The sequence below is a fragment of the Sodiomyces alcalophilus genome (assembly GCF_042370955.1).
Source record: "Sodiomyces alcalophilus JCM 7366 unplaced genomic scaffold ACRALscaffold_6, whole genome shotgun sequence".
In the NCBI taxonomy this organism is placed as follows: domain Eukaryota; kingdom Fungi; phylum Ascomycota; class Sordariomycetes; order Glomerellales; family Plectosphaerellaceae; genus Sodiomyces; species Sodiomyces alcalophilus.
The window spans coordinates 585768-602364 of record NW_027263537.1 but is presented as its reverse complement, the minus strand read 5'-3'; the positions used below and the strand labels follow the sequence as shown (position 1 = coordinate 602364).

Sequence of the window (16597 nt, the reverse complement as noted above, 5' to 3'; positions counted from 1 at the left end):
TAACGATGTAATGGATAATCTAGTCGAAGTCGAAGATGCCCGTTCTATTACAATATTCGATGGATAGGTTGCTGCGTTCGTTGTGCTGCGATGCCTCAGAGTCAGCGGGGCAGCGACAGCATCAGGTGAGAGTGACGGGCGAAGAGCGGGGGGGAAGTCCTACGATCGGTCTCGAGCGTTAAGAGCTAAATGTACACGTAGAATGCTTCCTTCGGGGTGTCGTATGGAGATGGGCTTGGGATGGAGAAGAGTTGAGAGGAGAGATGTAAAGAATCAGAGGGGATAAGGGATGAGAGACGAGACATGGGATTCCATCTAGGAACTACCGAGTACGTTGTAGATGTAGGTGCGAATGGGCTGTTGTTACTGTTTGCAAGGCTTCTTTCATCAAGGTACATGTGCCTCATGCTTTGATTCGTCCTTGTAGGCTTAGATTTGGAAGTAGTACCTGGCTGGCGGCGGAAGTCAAGGCCCAGTCAACTTTAGAGTACAGTTACGCAAGCCATCATAGACTTTGGCAGCAGAATGCCATACAGCCACACGTCAGCCACTTATGTGTACATGCTGGCGCACGTATACTGAACCTTAGACCATACGCTGTACCTACCAGGCCGGTCCGACTATTACCCATCACACGCCTTACCTTCTTAGGTTTGGTGTCGCCGCGAAACTAGTGTAATTGGGGGAAAACGGCCATCGTTTGGTGGGACGCGAAACCAGGGGTCCAGCGAAGTACCTAGGCAGTGTGTACTGTGGTACATTGTAGTGTATGTACTTGGGTACAACGCTGTAATTACTGCTACGAAATGGCAGGTCCCCCAGAAAACCCCCCCGACGCTCCCCCTGAATTGACCTGACACTCCTAGTGGTACAAAGCAAGCACACCCAGGGATTGGCTAGAACACCTCCTGCCAGCAACATTTTGTGTGAAATTGCATTCTCAACCTCCACACCCACACCCCCCCAGTAACCAGCAGCCAAGGCCAACAACATCTTTTCCCCCGTTCTCCTTTAGCCTTCTTCCCCTTACGCCCCATTTCGCAGTTGCACGACATTCTTTCTGGGATTCGGCAATTCTTCTCCCATTGACGCCAACTTCAAACGTCAACGGTCCCTTCTCATCCACGTCGTCGTCACGTCCTCACCGCGACTTTAATACCTACCCTACCTCTTTCCTCTTGGCTCGCTCCCAACCTGACTGAGCTACGCTACACGACCTGACCTCCTGAATCTCCTACCGCTCCCATTCCATCACCACCCCATCCCGATTCCGATAAGATGTTCTCGCCTGCCGTATGTCTACCTACCCACCATTCATTCTTCTCGCGCCTACTACATTGAGCCATCGTGGTCAATCTCAGCACTCCTTGACCTTCCTTTCGTGTCCTTTCGTGCCTCTTCCCGCTGCATTATCGCGCCTATTCATTGTTTCGCCCTTCACCGCGTCGAGGCACACCCGACTTGCTGACTATGTTCCGTGCCCTGCCTAGAAGATGATGCGCAAGAAGAAGAATGTCAAGAAGGGCATCCAGTTCTGCTTGATGGTCTGTGGAGCATCAGGAACTGGTAAGTCGTCTGCACTGCTCCTCCCACACTCAAGTCATCCAAACGGAAATACCCAGCACCTCACCTAGCACCAGATTGACTGACAGCTACGCTCTCTTTGCCACCTTTCAGGTCGAACTACCTTTGTCAACACACTCTGCGGCAAAACCGTTCTTGCCCACAAGGACTCGGACGACCCCAATGATGCTCACGTCGAGGAGGGTGTCAAGATCAAGCCCATCACCGTCGGTGCGTCTACGAACAATGGCGAGACCTCGCATGCCGATCCTCCGTACTAATTCTTCATATCCCTATAGAACTCGAGCTGGATGAGGAGGGTACCCGTATCTCCCTGACCATCGTCGATACTCCGGGCTTCGGCGACCAGATTGATAACGAGGCCAGGTACGAAAATCTTTTGGTCTGAGCTTGGACTTGTATGGGTCTTGGCTGTGACTTCTCTGGCTAACAGCAATTTTTCTTCCAGCTTCTCCGAGATCGTTGGCTACCTCGAGAGACAATATGACGATATTCTTGCTGAGGAGTCCCGTATCAAGCGTAACCCTCGCTTCAGGGACAACCGCGTCCACGCCCTCCTTTACTTTATCACACCGACCGGCCACGGGTACGCTTGGACTGCCTGTTTCTTCACCCTTCCCCTCTTGTCGCTGACCGCTTGCCCCGTACTAGTCTCCGTGAGCTCGACATTGAGCTGATGAAGCGCCTCGCTCCCCGGGTCAACGTCATCCCCGTCATCGGCCGCGCCGACTCCCTGACCCCCGCCGAACTGGCCGAATCGAAGAAGCTGGTTATGGAGGACATTGAGCACTACCGGATCCCCGTCTACAACTTCCCCTACGATATCGAGGAGGATGATGAGGACACCGTCGAGGAGAACGCCGAGCTGAGAGGTCTCATGCCCTTCGCCATTGTTGGCTCCGAAGACATTGTCGAGATTGGCGGCCGCAATGTCCGCGCCCGCCAATATCCTTGGGGCGTCGTCGAGGTCGACAACCCCCGGCACTCGGATTTCCTGGCCATCCGATCCGCCCTTCTCCACAGCCATTTGGCCGACCTCAAGGAAATCACCCACGACTTCCTCTACGAGAACTACCGTACCGAGAAGCTCAGCAAGTCGGTCGAGGGCGGTGCTGGAGTGTACGTTGGACTCTTGCCAAGTTTCTTTGTGACACCGCAAATACTAACGTTTTCCTTTTCTCTTTCACAACAGGGACTCGTCGATGAACCCGGAGGACCTTGCCTCGCAATCTGTGCGGCTCAAGGAGGAACAGCTACGTCGCGAGGAGGAGAAGCTGCGGGAGATCGAGCTCAAGGTTCAGCGCGAGATCAACGAGAAGCGCCAGGAGCTGTTGGCCCGCGAGTCGCAGCTCCGCGAGATCGAGGCCCGCATGCAGCGGGAGGCCAGCGCCGCCGCCAGCCCGATGCCCGACCGCCCGGAAGCGAACGGCGGGGACGAGCGCAACTAAACTCGATGGATTCCCCCCTGGCGCCGCGCCATGTTGGTCCTATTTCTATGCCGGCGTTGGTTCCTCTTGTGTGCCGCTTGTTTCTGTCTTGGCGGCGAAAGGAAAGAAAGAAGAAGTCTACTTATTCCCCCCATTGCTTCTGCGAATTCTTGTTCCTTTTTCCCTTTTTTTTTATTAATTTCTTCGTGTTGATATGAAGATAATAGTCATTCTCCTATTTAAAGCTAAAAAGTCTACGACTGCCACGATGAAAAGAAGAGCTGCTGGTCTGCTTTACCAGCGGCGCTGTCTGTATTTCGAGTGTGTGTGCATGTTGATAGTTTGCTGGGATAAGATGCACCCTTGCCGAGAAGCGATTCTTTTCGTTCTTTTCTTTTCAGTGTCTCGGCCTGTACCTTTCAGCTCTCTGGATCCCATCATGTAAACGGATTTGGCTTTAATATTAGATACAAGGTGCCACTGAAGACTGCAAGGAATGCGAGTAAGACAGAAACATATGGGAGACAAAACGAAAGAACCATGTAACTATGAAACTAAAAGACCAAAAAAAGCCTGGAGAACGCCTTTGGTGCCTCACGTCCCGGCCAGTCAACCCTGATTGGAATCGAATTGCTGCAGGGCATAAGTTATGAATACTAAACACATTTGAACATACACAATCGTCCAGCAACGAATATTAACCCCGGATTTCCTCGTCCTGCGTCTGGGTTTCTTGACCTCTTCTTTCAGCGACGCAGCGATCTCCCGTCTTCACACAAATTAAGATGACGTCCTCAGTTGTTGCTCTGGCTATTCAGGATACGCAGGATGGCGAGGAAGAGGTTGATGATGTCGAGGTAGAGGCTGATGGCAGCGGCGATTTCCTCCTCGACGTGGTGCTTGCGCATGATGAGCTGGGTATCGACGAGGATGTAGGCGCTGAAGATGAGGGCGGCGAGGCCTCCGTAGACGAGCTCGGTGGTGGAGCTGTAGGGGAAGAAGGCGGCCATGAAGCCGAAGAGGATGAGGCCCCAGAGGGCGCCGAAGAGGTAGGGCATCCACGAGGTGAAGTCGTAGCGGGACTGGCAGGCAAACGCGGTGAGGAAGACGAAGATGCCGGCGGTGAGGACGACGGCGTTGAGGACCAGGCCGGCCGAGTAGAAGGAGACGATGACGGAGATGGTGTAGGCTTCGAGGAGGGTGAAGCCCGAGAGGAAGATGAGGTTGGTCGGGTACGACTTGCGCTTCCAGAAGGTGAGGAGCATGAAGACTATGGCACCGAGGAGCTAAAGGAAAAGATGGCGGTTAGCAAGGTGGTCGGGGGGAGGTTCGAGACAGAGGAAAGGGATAGTTGGGTGGGCGCAACGTACCGAAGCCCAGACGAGGCCTGGGTGGGATTGGATCCAGGTCTTGTAGCCTTGGTGGAAGAAGCTGAGGGAGGAGACGGCGGCGGTGACGATGAGCTGGACGGTCAGGATGGCGTAGACTTTGCGGATGAACTGATTCCGGATATCGATGGTCGCTTCAGCGACGGAGCCACCAAACTGGAACGAAGTGAGGAGTTAATTTCGCGGGAACATTGTTTCGGCAAACGTATGTGTATAAAGAGCGCGGGAAGGGGATGGTAGAACCGTCCTGGACGGCTGTCACCGATGGCCACGTACCTTGAAGTCATCGGGAATGTCGTCGCCGTCCTGGCTGGCGCGCGGCGCACCACCGCCGAATAGCCGGGCCTCATCCTGGGCCGAGCTGCTGCCAGCGTCCTGGTAAGACGGAGGAGCCTGGTCATAGAAGACGTGTTCGTTTTCTTCCGAGTCCCGGGTGGGCGCGGGGGTGTACTTGGTGTTGGCCGCCATTGTTGCCGCTGGAGTTCCGAGTGTATAGGCAACCGAGGGCGAGCTGACGAAGTTGCGCGAAAGGGACTGCAGGTGCTGTGATGCGGATGAAGGCACCGCCGGCGGAAGGAGATGTCGTTCTGATGGTGTTTTGTATAGGGAAGCAAGAAGTGGATGTTGTGGTCGTAGTAACGCGATGACGACTTGTGATGGATGGCGATTGAGGACTGTTAACGAGGAGGCGGAATCGTCATGTCATGTGGGGAGGCAAACGCCAAGCCTGTACACTAGACACTAATGCGGAAATGGGTCGAGCCACGATAAGGTTGCCGTTATTGGGTCACGTGGATAGTCATGTGACCTATGACTAATGGGCCATACTATCATGGTGAGATGGGAAAGTATTTTGCCATGGTTTTGTTCATTCAATGATTCGCATAACTATGTCTGATAAAATTGCTGGACAACAAATTAACGTGTGCATATTGCTGCATCTCTCTGACGGACAGGTGCAAGACTTGTTGAGCGGGTTTGGGCGGAATATTAACATTGATGGCGCCGTAGTATTGTACGTTGTAACTACAAATCCACTTATTCAGGACAACTACCAGACCTACATTACAATGTACTTACATACCTCTGTAACTGATCAGCAGAGACATTTTCAGTTTGGAAGAGCAATGATAGGCAGATATACACTACTCTGTAAAATATACAAGTGCACTGGTGGTAGCTGTTTGGACAGGATATGTAGGCAACTGCACAACCCCCGCTCAAGCCTGAATAGTGTCTAATCAGTGTGTCGTGATAGGTCAACGGGGTGACTGGATCTCCCATACTGGGAAGAGAGACATGGTAGTGTAAAGACGTGACCTCTAAAGGCGTCACCCCTCTTCAGCTCATGCTCTCACCGCCTTGATGTGTTTCGGAGTTGCCCACCAAAATCTACGGTGACATCTACAACCATAAAAGTACACACCCGTACACCGTCGTTGTTCGTAAACTTCCGCTTGCCAGGAAACTACTTGTGGTGGACCAATTACTCAGTTGCTTCGTGCTCTACGGCCGTACAGCCACTTGGTCCTGGCTGCTTTATGAAAGTGGAGCACATGCCCCTATCGTATCCTCCATTAGAGCCAGCCAGCCCACTGTCCGACCTTGGGACGGTACTTCAAGGTACCTTTAGCTTGTGCCACCCAAGGTATCTACCTGTATCACTGCCCTGAAAGCTGCTGTACCTCCGCACCTTAGCATCCAATGCCCCTGAGCGGATCGTCGATGGGCTCCCCCCTCGTGCCAACACTTCGGACCTTGGACCCCCTTGCTCCGTCTCCCCAACCACCATATTCAACCTGCAGGGCAAACCGCCGAGACCGATATCGTTCGCTTTAGAATCTCATTCCCAAGAAAGACACCATCTCGATACTCTGTGTCCCCCTGGACTTTTGTCGCGTCCTATATCAACTCGCCTTTCAATCTAACCTCGGGAAAATATACTCGTGTTTTTATTTTCATTTTTTCCTCTTTTTTATTTTCCTTTTTATTTCCCGTCCTCAACGGTTTTCACCCGCCGCCAACATCTGTCTGTCCTCTTCCCCCCACGGCCTTCCTCCTCTTCTCCTCTTCTCCAAACCTGCGGCCGGCTCGCTTCCCCCTCCCGTCTCCTAGGTTGAAGACCTCCCGCTCGAATCACACTCCATCCTCTCCGCCTAGACGCCTCCTCAAGGTCGACAAACTTTTACCACGCCTTCTCAGCCGCGCCTGATTGCCGATTGAAGCGACGGCTTGGAGATGACGGCCCAAGACAGCAACGATGCGAAGCCAAGCTTGCAGAAACCGCTGGCTCGCAGCCCGAGCACAGTCAACAGGAGCACCAGCCTGCGCCAGAAGCCGAAGAACATGAACGGTCCCCTCTACATGCAGACCGCCGGCAACAGCAATGTGGTCTTGGTGCGACGCGTCCGGAGGAAAGATGCCAGCTCCTGGAAGCTCTTTACTCAATGGATGGTGGAAAACCAGATTGGTATGTCGGACCGTTCGCCTCGTCCTTGCGTCCCTTTGCTACTGGATACTGACCCGACTTCCCATCCTAGGCCTCTCGTTCAATCTGCTCGCACTCCTCTTCCTGGCCCATTACTTCATTCCCAAGGCCCAACCGCACACCACCAAGTTCTTCACCCTCTCCTACTATGACGCCGCCACGGGCAAATACGGCAAGGGCATCGACGACGCCTACAACATCCCCTTCTTCATCGTGCTCTTCACCGGCATTCGCGCAGCCGTTATGGAATACATCCTGGCTCCTTTCGGAAAGTCCATGGGGGTCCGCAAGACGAAGCAGCTCACTCGATTCAGTGAGCAATCCTGGTTGCTCGTCTATTATTCCGTCTTTTGGTCCATGGGCGTTGTATGTTTTTTTTGTCCTTTTTTTTCTTTTTCTTTTTCTTCTTCTGCTTCCTAGGCTAGGCTAACGCTGCGCAGTACATCTTCTACAAGTCGCCTTACTACTTTATGAACCTCAGGGAGCTCTGGACTGATTATCCCCATAGAGACCTGGACGGCCTTACCAAGTTTTATATCCTCGCGCAATGGTCCTTTTGGCTTCAGCAGATCTTCGTCATTAACATCGAGGACCGCCGCAAGGACCACTATCAGATGCTGATCCATCACTTTATCACTTGCGCTCTGCTGTACTCCTGCTACTCCTACCATCACACTCGCGTCGGCAACATTATTCTCGTTTTGATGGACATTGGCGACGTTATTCTTGCTGTATGTGCCATCTCTCTTCCCCTGCCATTTTCCTGTAATTTTTCTGCATACTAACTCGACCCAGATCGCCAAGTGTCTCAAGTACACAGGATTCACCACCATCTGCGACGTCATGTTCGGGGTCTTCATGGTCTCCTGGATCATCGCCCGCCATATCCTCTACCCCATGGTGTGCTGGTCCATCTACGCCCACACGCGAGACGTCATTGGATTCGGATGCTTCACGGGGGCCGGCGACACGGCCGAGGGCCCTTTGCCGACACCCGAAGGCTACGGGTACCTCCTTGAACCCTTCCTCGACATGAATAGCCCCGTGTGCTTCAACGAGACGGTCCAGTGGGCGTTCCTGACGCCGCTGCTCATGCTGCTGTGCCTCACGTTCGTCTGGTTCACGCGCATCGTCCAGGTTGCCATCCGGGTCGTCCGGGGCGACGGCGCCGAGGACAACCGCAGCGACGACGAGGACGAGGAGGGCGAGGAGGAAGAGGAAGAAGACGACGAGTACGTGTACGAGGAGGCGCAGCCGCTCGAGGCGGAAGTGGGCGTGGAGGAGCTGGACCTGAAGAACTGGGAGCGTCGCACGGGCCACAAGCGGCCGACGACGACGGCAACTGGTGTCAGCTTGCCGGGGCATAGTGACCGGAAGGAGCTCCTCGGCCGGATCGGATGCGAGAAGCAGGTGGAGTAGAGGATCACGAGGATCACATTTTCACGCCCCAGCTTTTTGCCAGTGAAGAGCTCCAACTCGGTTTGATGAGAGGGTCTCGACTTGGACGACTTCGATACCCACAGCCCCCCGAAACCTCGTTGATTTTTTTTTGCATCTTTTTTTCCTCTCGTTATTCCCATCATTAGAGCGAACGGTGTACCGAGAGTCGGCGATGGTCGGCAGGACGGAACGACACGACGATAGAAGATGCTTGCCTTTTGAGGCGTATCTGCCACTACGGCAAGGAGAGTGTTTTGCTTGCGTAGGCTCTGGGGAGACTACGCATGTAATGATGATATTTCGGGTGTGCTGCTGCCTTGTTCGCAGTAGACACATATGATACAGTCTTGTTTTCCGCGGTTTCGGGGGGAGATGTTCATTTTTGCGATTGCGAATATATGGGGTAGCGACATCTATAGATCTTATAGAAGCTACATCTCATAGACACTACCATGTTCAGATCTTCAGCCGCCTCGGGACGGTTAGTGAATGCATGTATATATAGCCTGTCGTCGACATGGGGACACAGCATGTCTTACTTGATGACTTCGCGTTGCTAGTGAGGTCTGTGCAGCTGGAATGGGCCGGCCCGGGCAATTGTTCTCCGGGACTAACGGGGCAGCTTCGGTCAGACGGGATCGGGATCGGAATGTCCCGTCTTTATGCCGTGCTAATCAACACAGCAGCTGTTTTTGTCGTGATATTAAGCTGAAGGTGTAAGGTGGCAACGAACCAGCATTGAGCTTTAATACGACAGGCAGCGTGACTTTGATTGGTCTGTCGATGATGTTTCCCGACTCGTCGTGTTGGGTCACTTGAATGGCGCTTGTGTAAGGGGCGGAGGCCAAGACGGGGCGGCGGTAGCCTGAAGTTCTACTCGTTGAGGATAGGCGGATGACGGTGGGCGCTGATCTAACGGATTGTTTGTGCAATTGACTTTTGTATTTTTCCGTCCGACGTAGACTAAAGGTGGTCAGTTGACTGGCGTTGGTGCCACAGGGGAGGACAGATGTCGAGCTCACCTTTGCCCTTTTCTTCTTCTTTCTTTTCTTTCAGTTTCGTCATTTCCATCAGGCCGAGTTGCTGGCCATAGGACCAGAGTCAGTACGTCGACCATAATCACCTCTCCAACCAACACCATGAAACTCCTCGTACCGTCTCTCGTCACGTCCATATTCGTCATCCTAGCGAGTGCAGAGACAACAACAGTACAAGGTCGCAATCCCAGCTCCCGTCCTGTCCCGTACCAAGTGCAGAAGCCACCCCTAGATACGCCATGGACCTACACTGTCGGCAAAGACCCTTGGCCCCAACACCCTCGACCCCAGCTCCGGCGCGAGGCATGGCAATGGGAAACCCTCAACGGAATCTGGACGTACCAGCCCGCCACGCCCAGGGACGATCCTGACCCTGACTCTGCCGCTGCCTCTGCCCTCGCGAACCCACCAACGGGCGAGCTCGAGCGGGAGGTGCTGGTCCCGTCGTGCATCGAGAGCGGGCTATCGGGGATCCAAGCTCGCAACGTCACGCACATGTGGTTCGCGAGAAAGTTCACAGTCCCCCGGAGCTGGGAGGGGAGGTCGGTGGTCATCCACTTTGAAGCGGTGGATTACGAGGCTACCGTGTTTGTCAATGGCGAGAAGGTCGGGACCCATGCCGGGGGGTACGATCGCTTTACCGTCGACGTTACGCGGGACGTCGAGTTGGGAGAGGAGAATGACCTGTAAGGACCCATGCTGTGGTGGACTGGAAGACGTCTAACTGCCATTTTCCTTTAATAGGTTGGTGTTTGTCCACGATCCTACGGACATGCCGCCCTACGTCAACCCGGTCGGAAAGCAGACTCGAACGCCTTCACACATCTGGTACACGCCCTGTTCGGGTATTTGGCAGACGGTATGGATGGAGAGCGTGCCGTCGAATCACATTACGCGACTCGACCTCTCTGGCGATATGAACGGGACAGGTGAGGTTGTCACGAAGAAAAAGAAAAGGGATCCCACGTTTGGCTGACAATCAATCGCCTCACGCCAACAGTCACAATGACAGTCCACAGCTCGATGAAGCAGCCCACACTGGTCGAGGTATCCGTACTCGGGGCAGACGGCGGGGTGCTGGCCACTGCGTTTTCCCTCTCGGACGGCGAATTCTCCTTTGTCGTCCCCTCGCCCATACTCTGGTCCCCCTCGTCCCCGGCGCTGTACCCCGTCAGGGTGAAGATGGGCCATGACGAGGTGTCGAGCTACACGGGGTTCCGTAGCATTTCCATGGGGGTCATCGGCGGGGTCCGACGGCCCCTCCTGAACGGCGAGTTTGTCTTCCTCCTCGGCACGCTGGACCAAGGGTACTGGCCGGACGGGCTGTACGTGCCACCGAGCCGCGAGGCCATGCGGTACGATTTGCAGGTGGTCAGGGAGTTGGGGTTTAACATGGTCCGCAAGCATGTGAGTGAAGGGAAAGGATAGCAAAAGGAAAAGAAGAAAAAAAAAAGGGAAAGAAACTAATGGTGGCATGACTAGATCAAGGTCGAACCGGACCTGTTCTACGAGGCCTGCGACCAGATGGGCATCATGGTGGTCCAGGACATGCCAAGCCTACCGGACAACACGGAGAGGCGACCGCCCGACGCGAGGCAGCAGGCCGAGTTTCAGCGGCAGCTCGAGGCCATGGTCAACGACCACAAGAGCCACCCGTCTATCGTTGCGTGGGTGATTTTCAACGAGGGATGGGGTCAGCTTAGGCTTCCCCCCTGGCCCGAAGCACGGCTCACCCAGGTGGTGCGGGCTCTCGACCCGACGCGGCTGATTGACGCCGTGAGTGGGTGGTTCGACCACGGCTATGGCGACTTTTCGGTTGGTTTTGTTTCTTTTCCCTCTCTTTCCAAGCCAGACAGAAGGGAAGGTGAATCTGACAAAGTAGGACAATCACCATTACCCGACACCGCAATGCGGCACGCCGTTTGCGAGCCCCCCCTCGTCGGCATATGATCCCAACCGGATCGGGATTCAGGGCGAGTTTGGCGGGATCGGTCTCAACGTCTCGATCGAGCAGTGCGTGTCTTTCCCTCCCTTCCCCTTCCGCTTTCCCTCCCCGTTTCCTTCACTTTCCTTCCTTTCCCTGGAAGTCTTGACTACTCACAGCGAAACAAGCCTCTGGAACGTACCCGAAGCCATCGCCACCATCAACGAGACGTACGAGCTGGCGGCGGACAAGGCGGCCTACAACGCGCGGACGAGGGAGCTGTTCGGCATGCTGCGGTCCCAGGTCGACGAGTACGCGTGCAGCGGCGCGGTGTGGACGCAGACAAGCGATGTCGAGGGGGAGGTCAACGGGCTCGTGACGTACGACCGGCGGATTTTGAGGCCGGAGGTTGCGCAGTGGAGGGAGGATACCAGGCGGGTGTATGAGGCGGCCATGGCGCGTGGGGGGGTTGGCGGGGGTGGTGGTGGTGGTGGTGGTGGTCTGAGACATCAACAGCCGAGAGGAGCGTGAAGGTGGGGCCAAGTCAAAGGGTGGCTGGAGAGGAATGACGTGGCTGTCAACGCCACACCAGTTTATCGAGGTACTGACCCTGTAGCCGCGTAATCCCTTTATATTCGTAACTTTTTATATGAATGTTCTGTATAGACGAATGCCACCAACCCTAAATGATTTCGTCTAGTCGCAAATTCCTCACAACACCACCCACAACACCACCCACAACACCACCCACAACACCAAATCAGCGATCTTCTCGAAGGATTCCCGGTGGGCCAGAGGACTGGAACATGCCGCTAGACCAACACTTATTCATACACTAGAATCAATCCAGTCGGATCGCCATCCTGCTCCGTGCTTATCACCCCTGCAATGGGTCCTTGTCGTCGTTGCAACGGTCGCCTAATGAATTACAGCCTTCAACCACAAAATATCACGGTTCGAACTCATCACCACCCTCAGAGTACTCTCACTCTCACGTGTAAGACGCGCCTCTCACTCGCTTAGCCCGTCCAACCATCCAGTGGCCCGCGTATCCCCCACGCCACGGGTGAGAAACCGTCAAAGTCGTTCCTGTTTCCAACGTGTCTCGAGAGACTCTCCAATGGCCGAGTCCAAGGCACTACGTAGGCCTAGTAAGCTATGGATTCCTTCAGCATTGTGTACAATATCCGTGTTACCTCCAAGGACCGACAACCAAACGATAAAAGGAAACTTGACGAGATGCCCTTACTCTAAGTGGGATGGAGACTATGCACTCCATACTACTACTTCAGCCCAGCGCATCACCAACTGCACGACATGCCCCAATGGGCTACCCTTCAACCAAATCGGTTAGCCTTCATCGTGCTCCATTCGGCCCAACCTTACTGTCGGTGCCAGTCAACGTGAGTCCCTTGCGATCCTTGAAGAAGAATCTAGAGCAAGAAATCATACGTTGTAACACATACGACGTAGTCGTCTTCGTCCCCCCTGGCCCCTGGTCGGGTCATCTGCTTAGCCCCTCCGCCCCATCGACGGACCCCTGACCGACAAGCGCTGCTTGGTCCTGTCCCAGAGTAGCATCCGTCAACGTGCTCTGAATCTTCGAAAGTAGCGGCGCACTCCTGGCCTCACCCACCTCTCATGCATGATGCACCCACACCCCACCCCTTGCTCCTCTTCCTGTCAAACTTGGGCGTGTTAGTCGAGATGAATTTACAACCTACGAAACCTCGCGTCTCATCCATCATTGGGGTCTGCCTAGGATGGTTCATCCTCCCGGTCTGCGCCGCATCGGCCGGGGCAACCAACCTCTCTCTCTTCTCTCTTTCTCTCTTTCGCTGCTCACATCATCTTCACCTCTCTCTCATCCTTTTCCTTCTCCCTCTCCCCCTCCTAACAGTTCTACAATTCTCCGTCTTTTCTGCTCAGACACCTTTCGACCGCGACGCCAAATGTGCCATTGTTGCCAACAGTAGAGAACATTCCGCCGCATTGATTCCCTGGTCCCCACGGGTTTCATTTCTTCGTCCATAGCTTTGATCGCGACCGGAGAAGAAATACATTCATTCCCCCTTCTACGCTCCGCTTTACAAATAGACAATGGCTGTCGACGTCGAGGAACTCATCCTCACGCCCTTCCGCGAAGTCGTCGCCCGCGGTCACGATGCCGCCTCCCACGCCGCCGCAGCCCAATCCGACCACCCAGACCTCGCCCGTCGCATCGACAAGGCCTCGCAGGCCGTCATCCGGGAAGGGGAGCGGGCCCTAAAGAGAGTCCAACCGCAATGGGATGCCCATGTCGCAAAGTACGGCGACGCGTTCAAGGAGATTATCCGGGAGAACGGTAAGCTCAAGAAAAGGGGGGACAAGAAAGAAAGAAAGAAAGAAAGAAAGAAAGAAAGAAAGAAAGAAAGAAAGAAAGAAAGAAAGAAAGAAAGAGAAAGCAACTGACCAACGACAGACCGCATCGCAGAGAAGCGCCGCATCCTCGAAGAACTCCTCTACGACTTTGAAGACTTCATCGACACCGACTCGTTCGACCCGGACAAGTTCGCCGAACTGCAAGCCGCCACAAAGTCCTTCGCCCTCAGCACCCTCGACACCATCCGCCGTCTCAAGATCGATCCCAGCCCCTCCTTCTCCCAGTCCGGCTTTGTCGACTCCATGCCGCCCTCGCCCAACTCCTTCCCCTCCTCCCTGCCTCCCCTTCCCATCTCGCGACGCACCAGCATGACCCGTAACCGGACCTACTCCACCGATACCTACACCTCCCGCCCCGGCGCCGGCCCCGGTTCTTCAACAGCCGACCACCCCGTCGTCCCATCCCTCCCCGACGATGTGCACATCCTCTCCCAGTTCCCCCATCCGCCCATCTCCCGCCCCGGCACCGCAGGACGGTCCGCTCCTGAAACCAGCCATAGCCATGCAGGCCTCGGGCTCGTGCCCGGCAGTCTCCGTGCAGCCTCCGCCACCACCAGCGCCGGCCAGCGCGTTTCGCATCTGCACCGCACCACCACCACCACCGCCTCCATGCCCAACTTTTCCAAACCGCCACCACTCCCCCCGCCGCAGGCCCCGCTGCCGACCCCGCCACCTTTGCGTTCGCAGCCCAGCCCCGGACCTTCCACCCTCGGCGGCGTCCCGCCTGGCTCCGCGAGCCCCGACGCCCTCCACGACCATTTCGACCGCGTCCGCATCACCTCTGACCCCCCTCACGTCGAATCCTTCCTCGCCACCCCGTCCACCAACACCGCTTCGCCCCGCACCACCGCCTGGGTGAGCGACCAATCCGCCACCGCCGAACCTCCACCACCTCAACAGCCGAACCGCGCCTATCCTGTCCGGACATCCTCGTCCACCCGTCCCGTAAGAGGCCACTCCATGCCCACGTCGCACCGCCCCACAATGACCGCCACCGCCGACTCGCCCACCCTGCACGACCGCGTCTTCCAGGTCCGCTCCACGAGCTACCAGCCCTCCGCCCAAACCAGCACCCCCCACAACAACCCCGACCCGCTGACGATCCGCGCCTCCTCCGGCTCCTTCTACGACGAACCCTCCGCCACCAGCCCCACCACCACGAACCGCGGCTCGCTCTTCTCCGACCACACCTCCGCCTCGACCTCCTCCGCCGTCTCCCATGCCGGCGTGCCCGGCGACAAGGATCCCGCTTCGTTCAACGGCGGCCTCACCACCGTCGGCGAAGTGGACGACGGCCTCATGCTCGCCGACGAAGCCCACTCCGTATCCGATACCGCCGCGACCTGGACCCTTCGCCGCCCTGCTTCATCCGTCTCCACCGTCATGGGCCGTGTCGCCCTCGGCCCGTCGCGCCGCCCGGATTGCCTCATCGGACCCAACAGCTCGTTCCACCAGCTCAAGGGCTTCTGCACTGGTGCCGAGGCCTTCCGTAGGTCGGAACATACCCACGGCATGAAGAAAGCCCCTTCATACGTGCGTTTTCACTTTCCAGGCCTCCGACCCCTCCCTACCTCCTGCTTGCTTAGTCTCCCGGTTGAGCATATGTGAACGGAACTGATGCGGGAAACTGTAGGGCGAAAACACTGCTGTCGGGCGGTGCACGACGTGCGAATATTACCATGTCTATAGCGACATTGCCCGAGACTTGGCACGAGACAGTACGCTTCCCTATCCACCGGCCGTGATCAAAATCTTTCCCATTTTGTCCCCTCCCCGCCCTTTCGTTTGCCCTTGTCTCTTCAGACCCGACTAACCGGGCCCTTCCACCGTCCAGTCCGCGCAAACCAGATGAAATACAACATATTCTACCGCGTCCGCTTCATGTTCAAGTCGCACATGCTGGTCAAGTCGCTCTCCGAAATCCGCTACGCCTGCCTCTTCTGCACGCAGACCGGCCACACCGTCCGCGAAGGCGACGCCACCGTCTTCCTCACCCAGGAACAGCTCCTCCGCCACCTCTCCCGCCACCCCCAGCCTCTCCCCGAGGTGCCCGGCGTCACCGTCCTCTACGGCAAGGTAGGCCAGGGCCACCACCTCGAGGAGGACTACGACCTGCACTTCCCGGACCCGCCGGCCGCGACCCCAATGCCGGAAACCTCCTTCAGCACGCTGCCCACCGCCACGGCCGTCAAGGCCCATGTGCGGAAACGCGGGGAGATCAAACCCCTGACCGACCCGGACGGGTCCGAAGACATCCTCCAGTTCCTGCCGGGCGCGCGCATCGTCGGCATCGAGTTCCCCGCCAAATGGGGCGGCAGCTGGTGCATGGGCTGGCACGACGGCGTCCGCGGCGCCTTCCCGTTCAAGCTCGTCGAGATTGAACCGCCCAAGCCGGGCGACGTCTCTTACAACGCGAATAGCAGTGTCAGCGTCAAGGCGCGGTGGAAATGGAGCCCCAAGCTCAACAAGGACGAGGCCCCCTGGTTGCCTCTCGACAAGGGGGACACGATCCGTAGCGTAGGCTGTGAGTTGAAAATGAACGACGAATGCCATCTTCGTCAAACGCTCCCACTCTCTCCCATGACTGCACTATTTTCTGACTCGGAATACAGGGGTGTACCAAGACCACTGGTGCTGGTCGGGCACCAACAGCAAGGGCAAGACGGGTGTCTTCCCGGCGTCGCACATCGATCCCGCATCGATTCGCGAGGTAGGACATTCCAGCAAACCGTCGTCCGTCAAGTCGATAGCGCTGTCATCGGAGCCATCGCCGGTAGACCCGCCGCCGGCGAAGCAGTCGTCCGGCATTCGGGGGCTGATGGGCCGGAGAGCCATTCACAAAGCCAAAGACCCATCTCTCACCTGGGAGGGCGTGGCGACGTAAATCA

General features: G+C 56.2%; 9 protein-coding genes across 9 annotated transcripts; 7 read left to right on the top strand and 2 right to left on the bottom strand.

Annotated features, from left to right (window-relative positions):
* Positions 1 to 1493: 1493 nt before the first annotated feature.
* ACRALDRAFT_1069956 (uncharacterized protein) lies at positions 1494 to 3032 on the top strand (the record flags this gene model as incomplete). The annotated part of the gene is made up of 6 exons (XM_071017717.1): positions 1494 to 1566; positions 1678 to 1794; positions 1863 to 1950; positions 2033 to 2170; positions 2236 to 2703; positions 2777 to 3032. 6 exons carry the CDS (start codon positions 1494 to 1496, stop codon positions 3030 to 3032), a joined length of 1140 nt encoding a protein of 379 aa, XP_070873081.1.
* Positions 3033 to 3279: 247 nt separating this feature from the next.
* On the top strand, positions 3280 to 3712 carry ACRALDRAFT_209515 (uncharacterized protein; the record flags this gene model as incomplete). Its single annotated transcript, XM_071022711.1, has 5 exons — positions 3280 to 3319; positions 3353 to 3452; positions 3506 to 3553; positions 3584 to 3619; positions 3700 to 3712. The coding sequence occupies 5 exons, from the start codon at positions 3280 to 3282 to the stop codon at positions 3710 to 3712; spliced, it is 237 nt and encodes a 78-aa protein (XP_070873080.1).
* Positions 3713 to 3805: 93 nt separating this feature from the next.
* Positions 3806 to 4867, bottom strand: ACRALDRAFT_1069955 (uncharacterized protein; the record flags this gene model as incomplete). The annotated part of the gene is made up of 3 exons (XM_071017716.1): positions 3806 to 4297; positions 4382 to 4555; positions 4676 to 4867. 3 exons carry the CDS (start codon positions 4865 to 4867, stop codon positions 3806 to 3808), a joined length of 858 nt encoding a protein of 285 aa, XP_070873079.1.
* A 407-nt stretch (positions 4868 to 5274) lies between these two features.
* Positions 5275 to 6611, top strand: ACRALDRAFT_209513 (uncharacterized protein; the record flags this gene model as incomplete). The annotated part of the gene is made up of 7 exons (XM_071022710.1): positions 5275 to 5513; positions 5580 to 5632; positions 5658 to 5701; positions 5778 to 5913; positions 5948 to 6012; positions 6076 to 6227; positions 6254 to 6611. 7 exons carry the CDS (start codon positions 5275 to 5277, stop codon positions 6609 to 6611), a joined length of 1047 nt encoding a protein of 348 aa, XP_070873078.1.
* Positions 6612 to 6637: 26 nt separating this feature from the next.
* ACRALDRAFT_2108764 (uncharacterized protein) lies at positions 6638 to 8306 on the top strand (the record flags this gene model as incomplete). Its single annotated transcript, XM_071023381.1, has 4 exons — positions 6638 to 6869; positions 6940 to 7253; positions 7328 to 7618; positions 7683 to 8306. 4 exons carry the CDS (start codon positions 6638 to 6640, stop codon positions 8304 to 8306), a joined length of 1461 nt encoding a protein of 486 aa, XP_070873077.1.
* Positions 8307 to 8469: 163 nt separating this feature from the next.
* Positions 8470 to 9851, bottom strand: ACRALDRAFT_1093241 (uncharacterized protein; the record flags this gene model as incomplete). The annotated part of the gene is made up of 7 exons (XM_071019664.1): positions 9436 to 9851; positions 9310 to 9410; positions 9061 to 9239; positions 8845 to 8997; positions 8671 to 8764; positions 8610 to 8643; positions 8470 to 8562 (listed from the first exon to the last, which is right to left on the bottom strand). The coding sequence occupies exons 1-7, from the start codon at positions 9508 to 9510 to the stop codon at positions 8470 to 8472; spliced, it is 729 nt and encodes a 242-aa protein (XP_070873076.1). The 5' UTR covers positions 9511 to 9851.
* Positions 9350 to 11971, top strand: ACRALDRAFT_1041791 (glycoside hydrolase family 2 protein). Its single transcript, XM_071015232.1, has 6 exons — positions 9350 to 10050; positions 10109 to 10293; positions 10365 to 10771; positions 10847 to 11179; positions 11247 to 11377; positions 11477 to 11971. Exons 1-6 carry the CDS (start codon positions 9467 to 9469, stop codon positions 11817 to 11819), a joined length of 1983 nt encoding a protein of 660 aa, XP_070873075.1. The 5' UTR covers positions 9350 to 9466; the 3' UTR covers positions 11820 to 11971.
* A 73-nt stretch (positions 11972 to 12044) lies between these two features.
* Positions 12045 to 12696, top strand: ACRALDRAFT_1063017 (uncharacterized protein). Its single transcript, XM_071016710.1, has one exon. It carries the CDS (start codon positions 12409 to 12411, stop codon positions 12640 to 12642), a length of 234 nt encoding a protein of 77 aa, XP_070873074.1. The 5' UTR covers positions 12045 to 12408; the 3' UTR covers positions 12643 to 12696.
* A 692-nt stretch (positions 12697 to 13388) lies between these two features.
* On the top strand, positions 13389 to 16593 carry ACRALDRAFT_2028557 (uncharacterized protein; the record flags this gene model as incomplete). Its single annotated transcript, XM_071020538.1, has 4 exons — positions 13389 to 13632; positions 13750 to 15242; positions 15513 to 16233; positions 16322 to 16593. The coding sequence occupies 4 exons, from the start codon at positions 13389 to 13391 to the stop codon at positions 16591 to 16593; spliced, it is 2730 nt and encodes a 909-aa protein (XP_070873073.1).
* Positions 16594 to 16597: the final 4 nt, after the last annotated feature.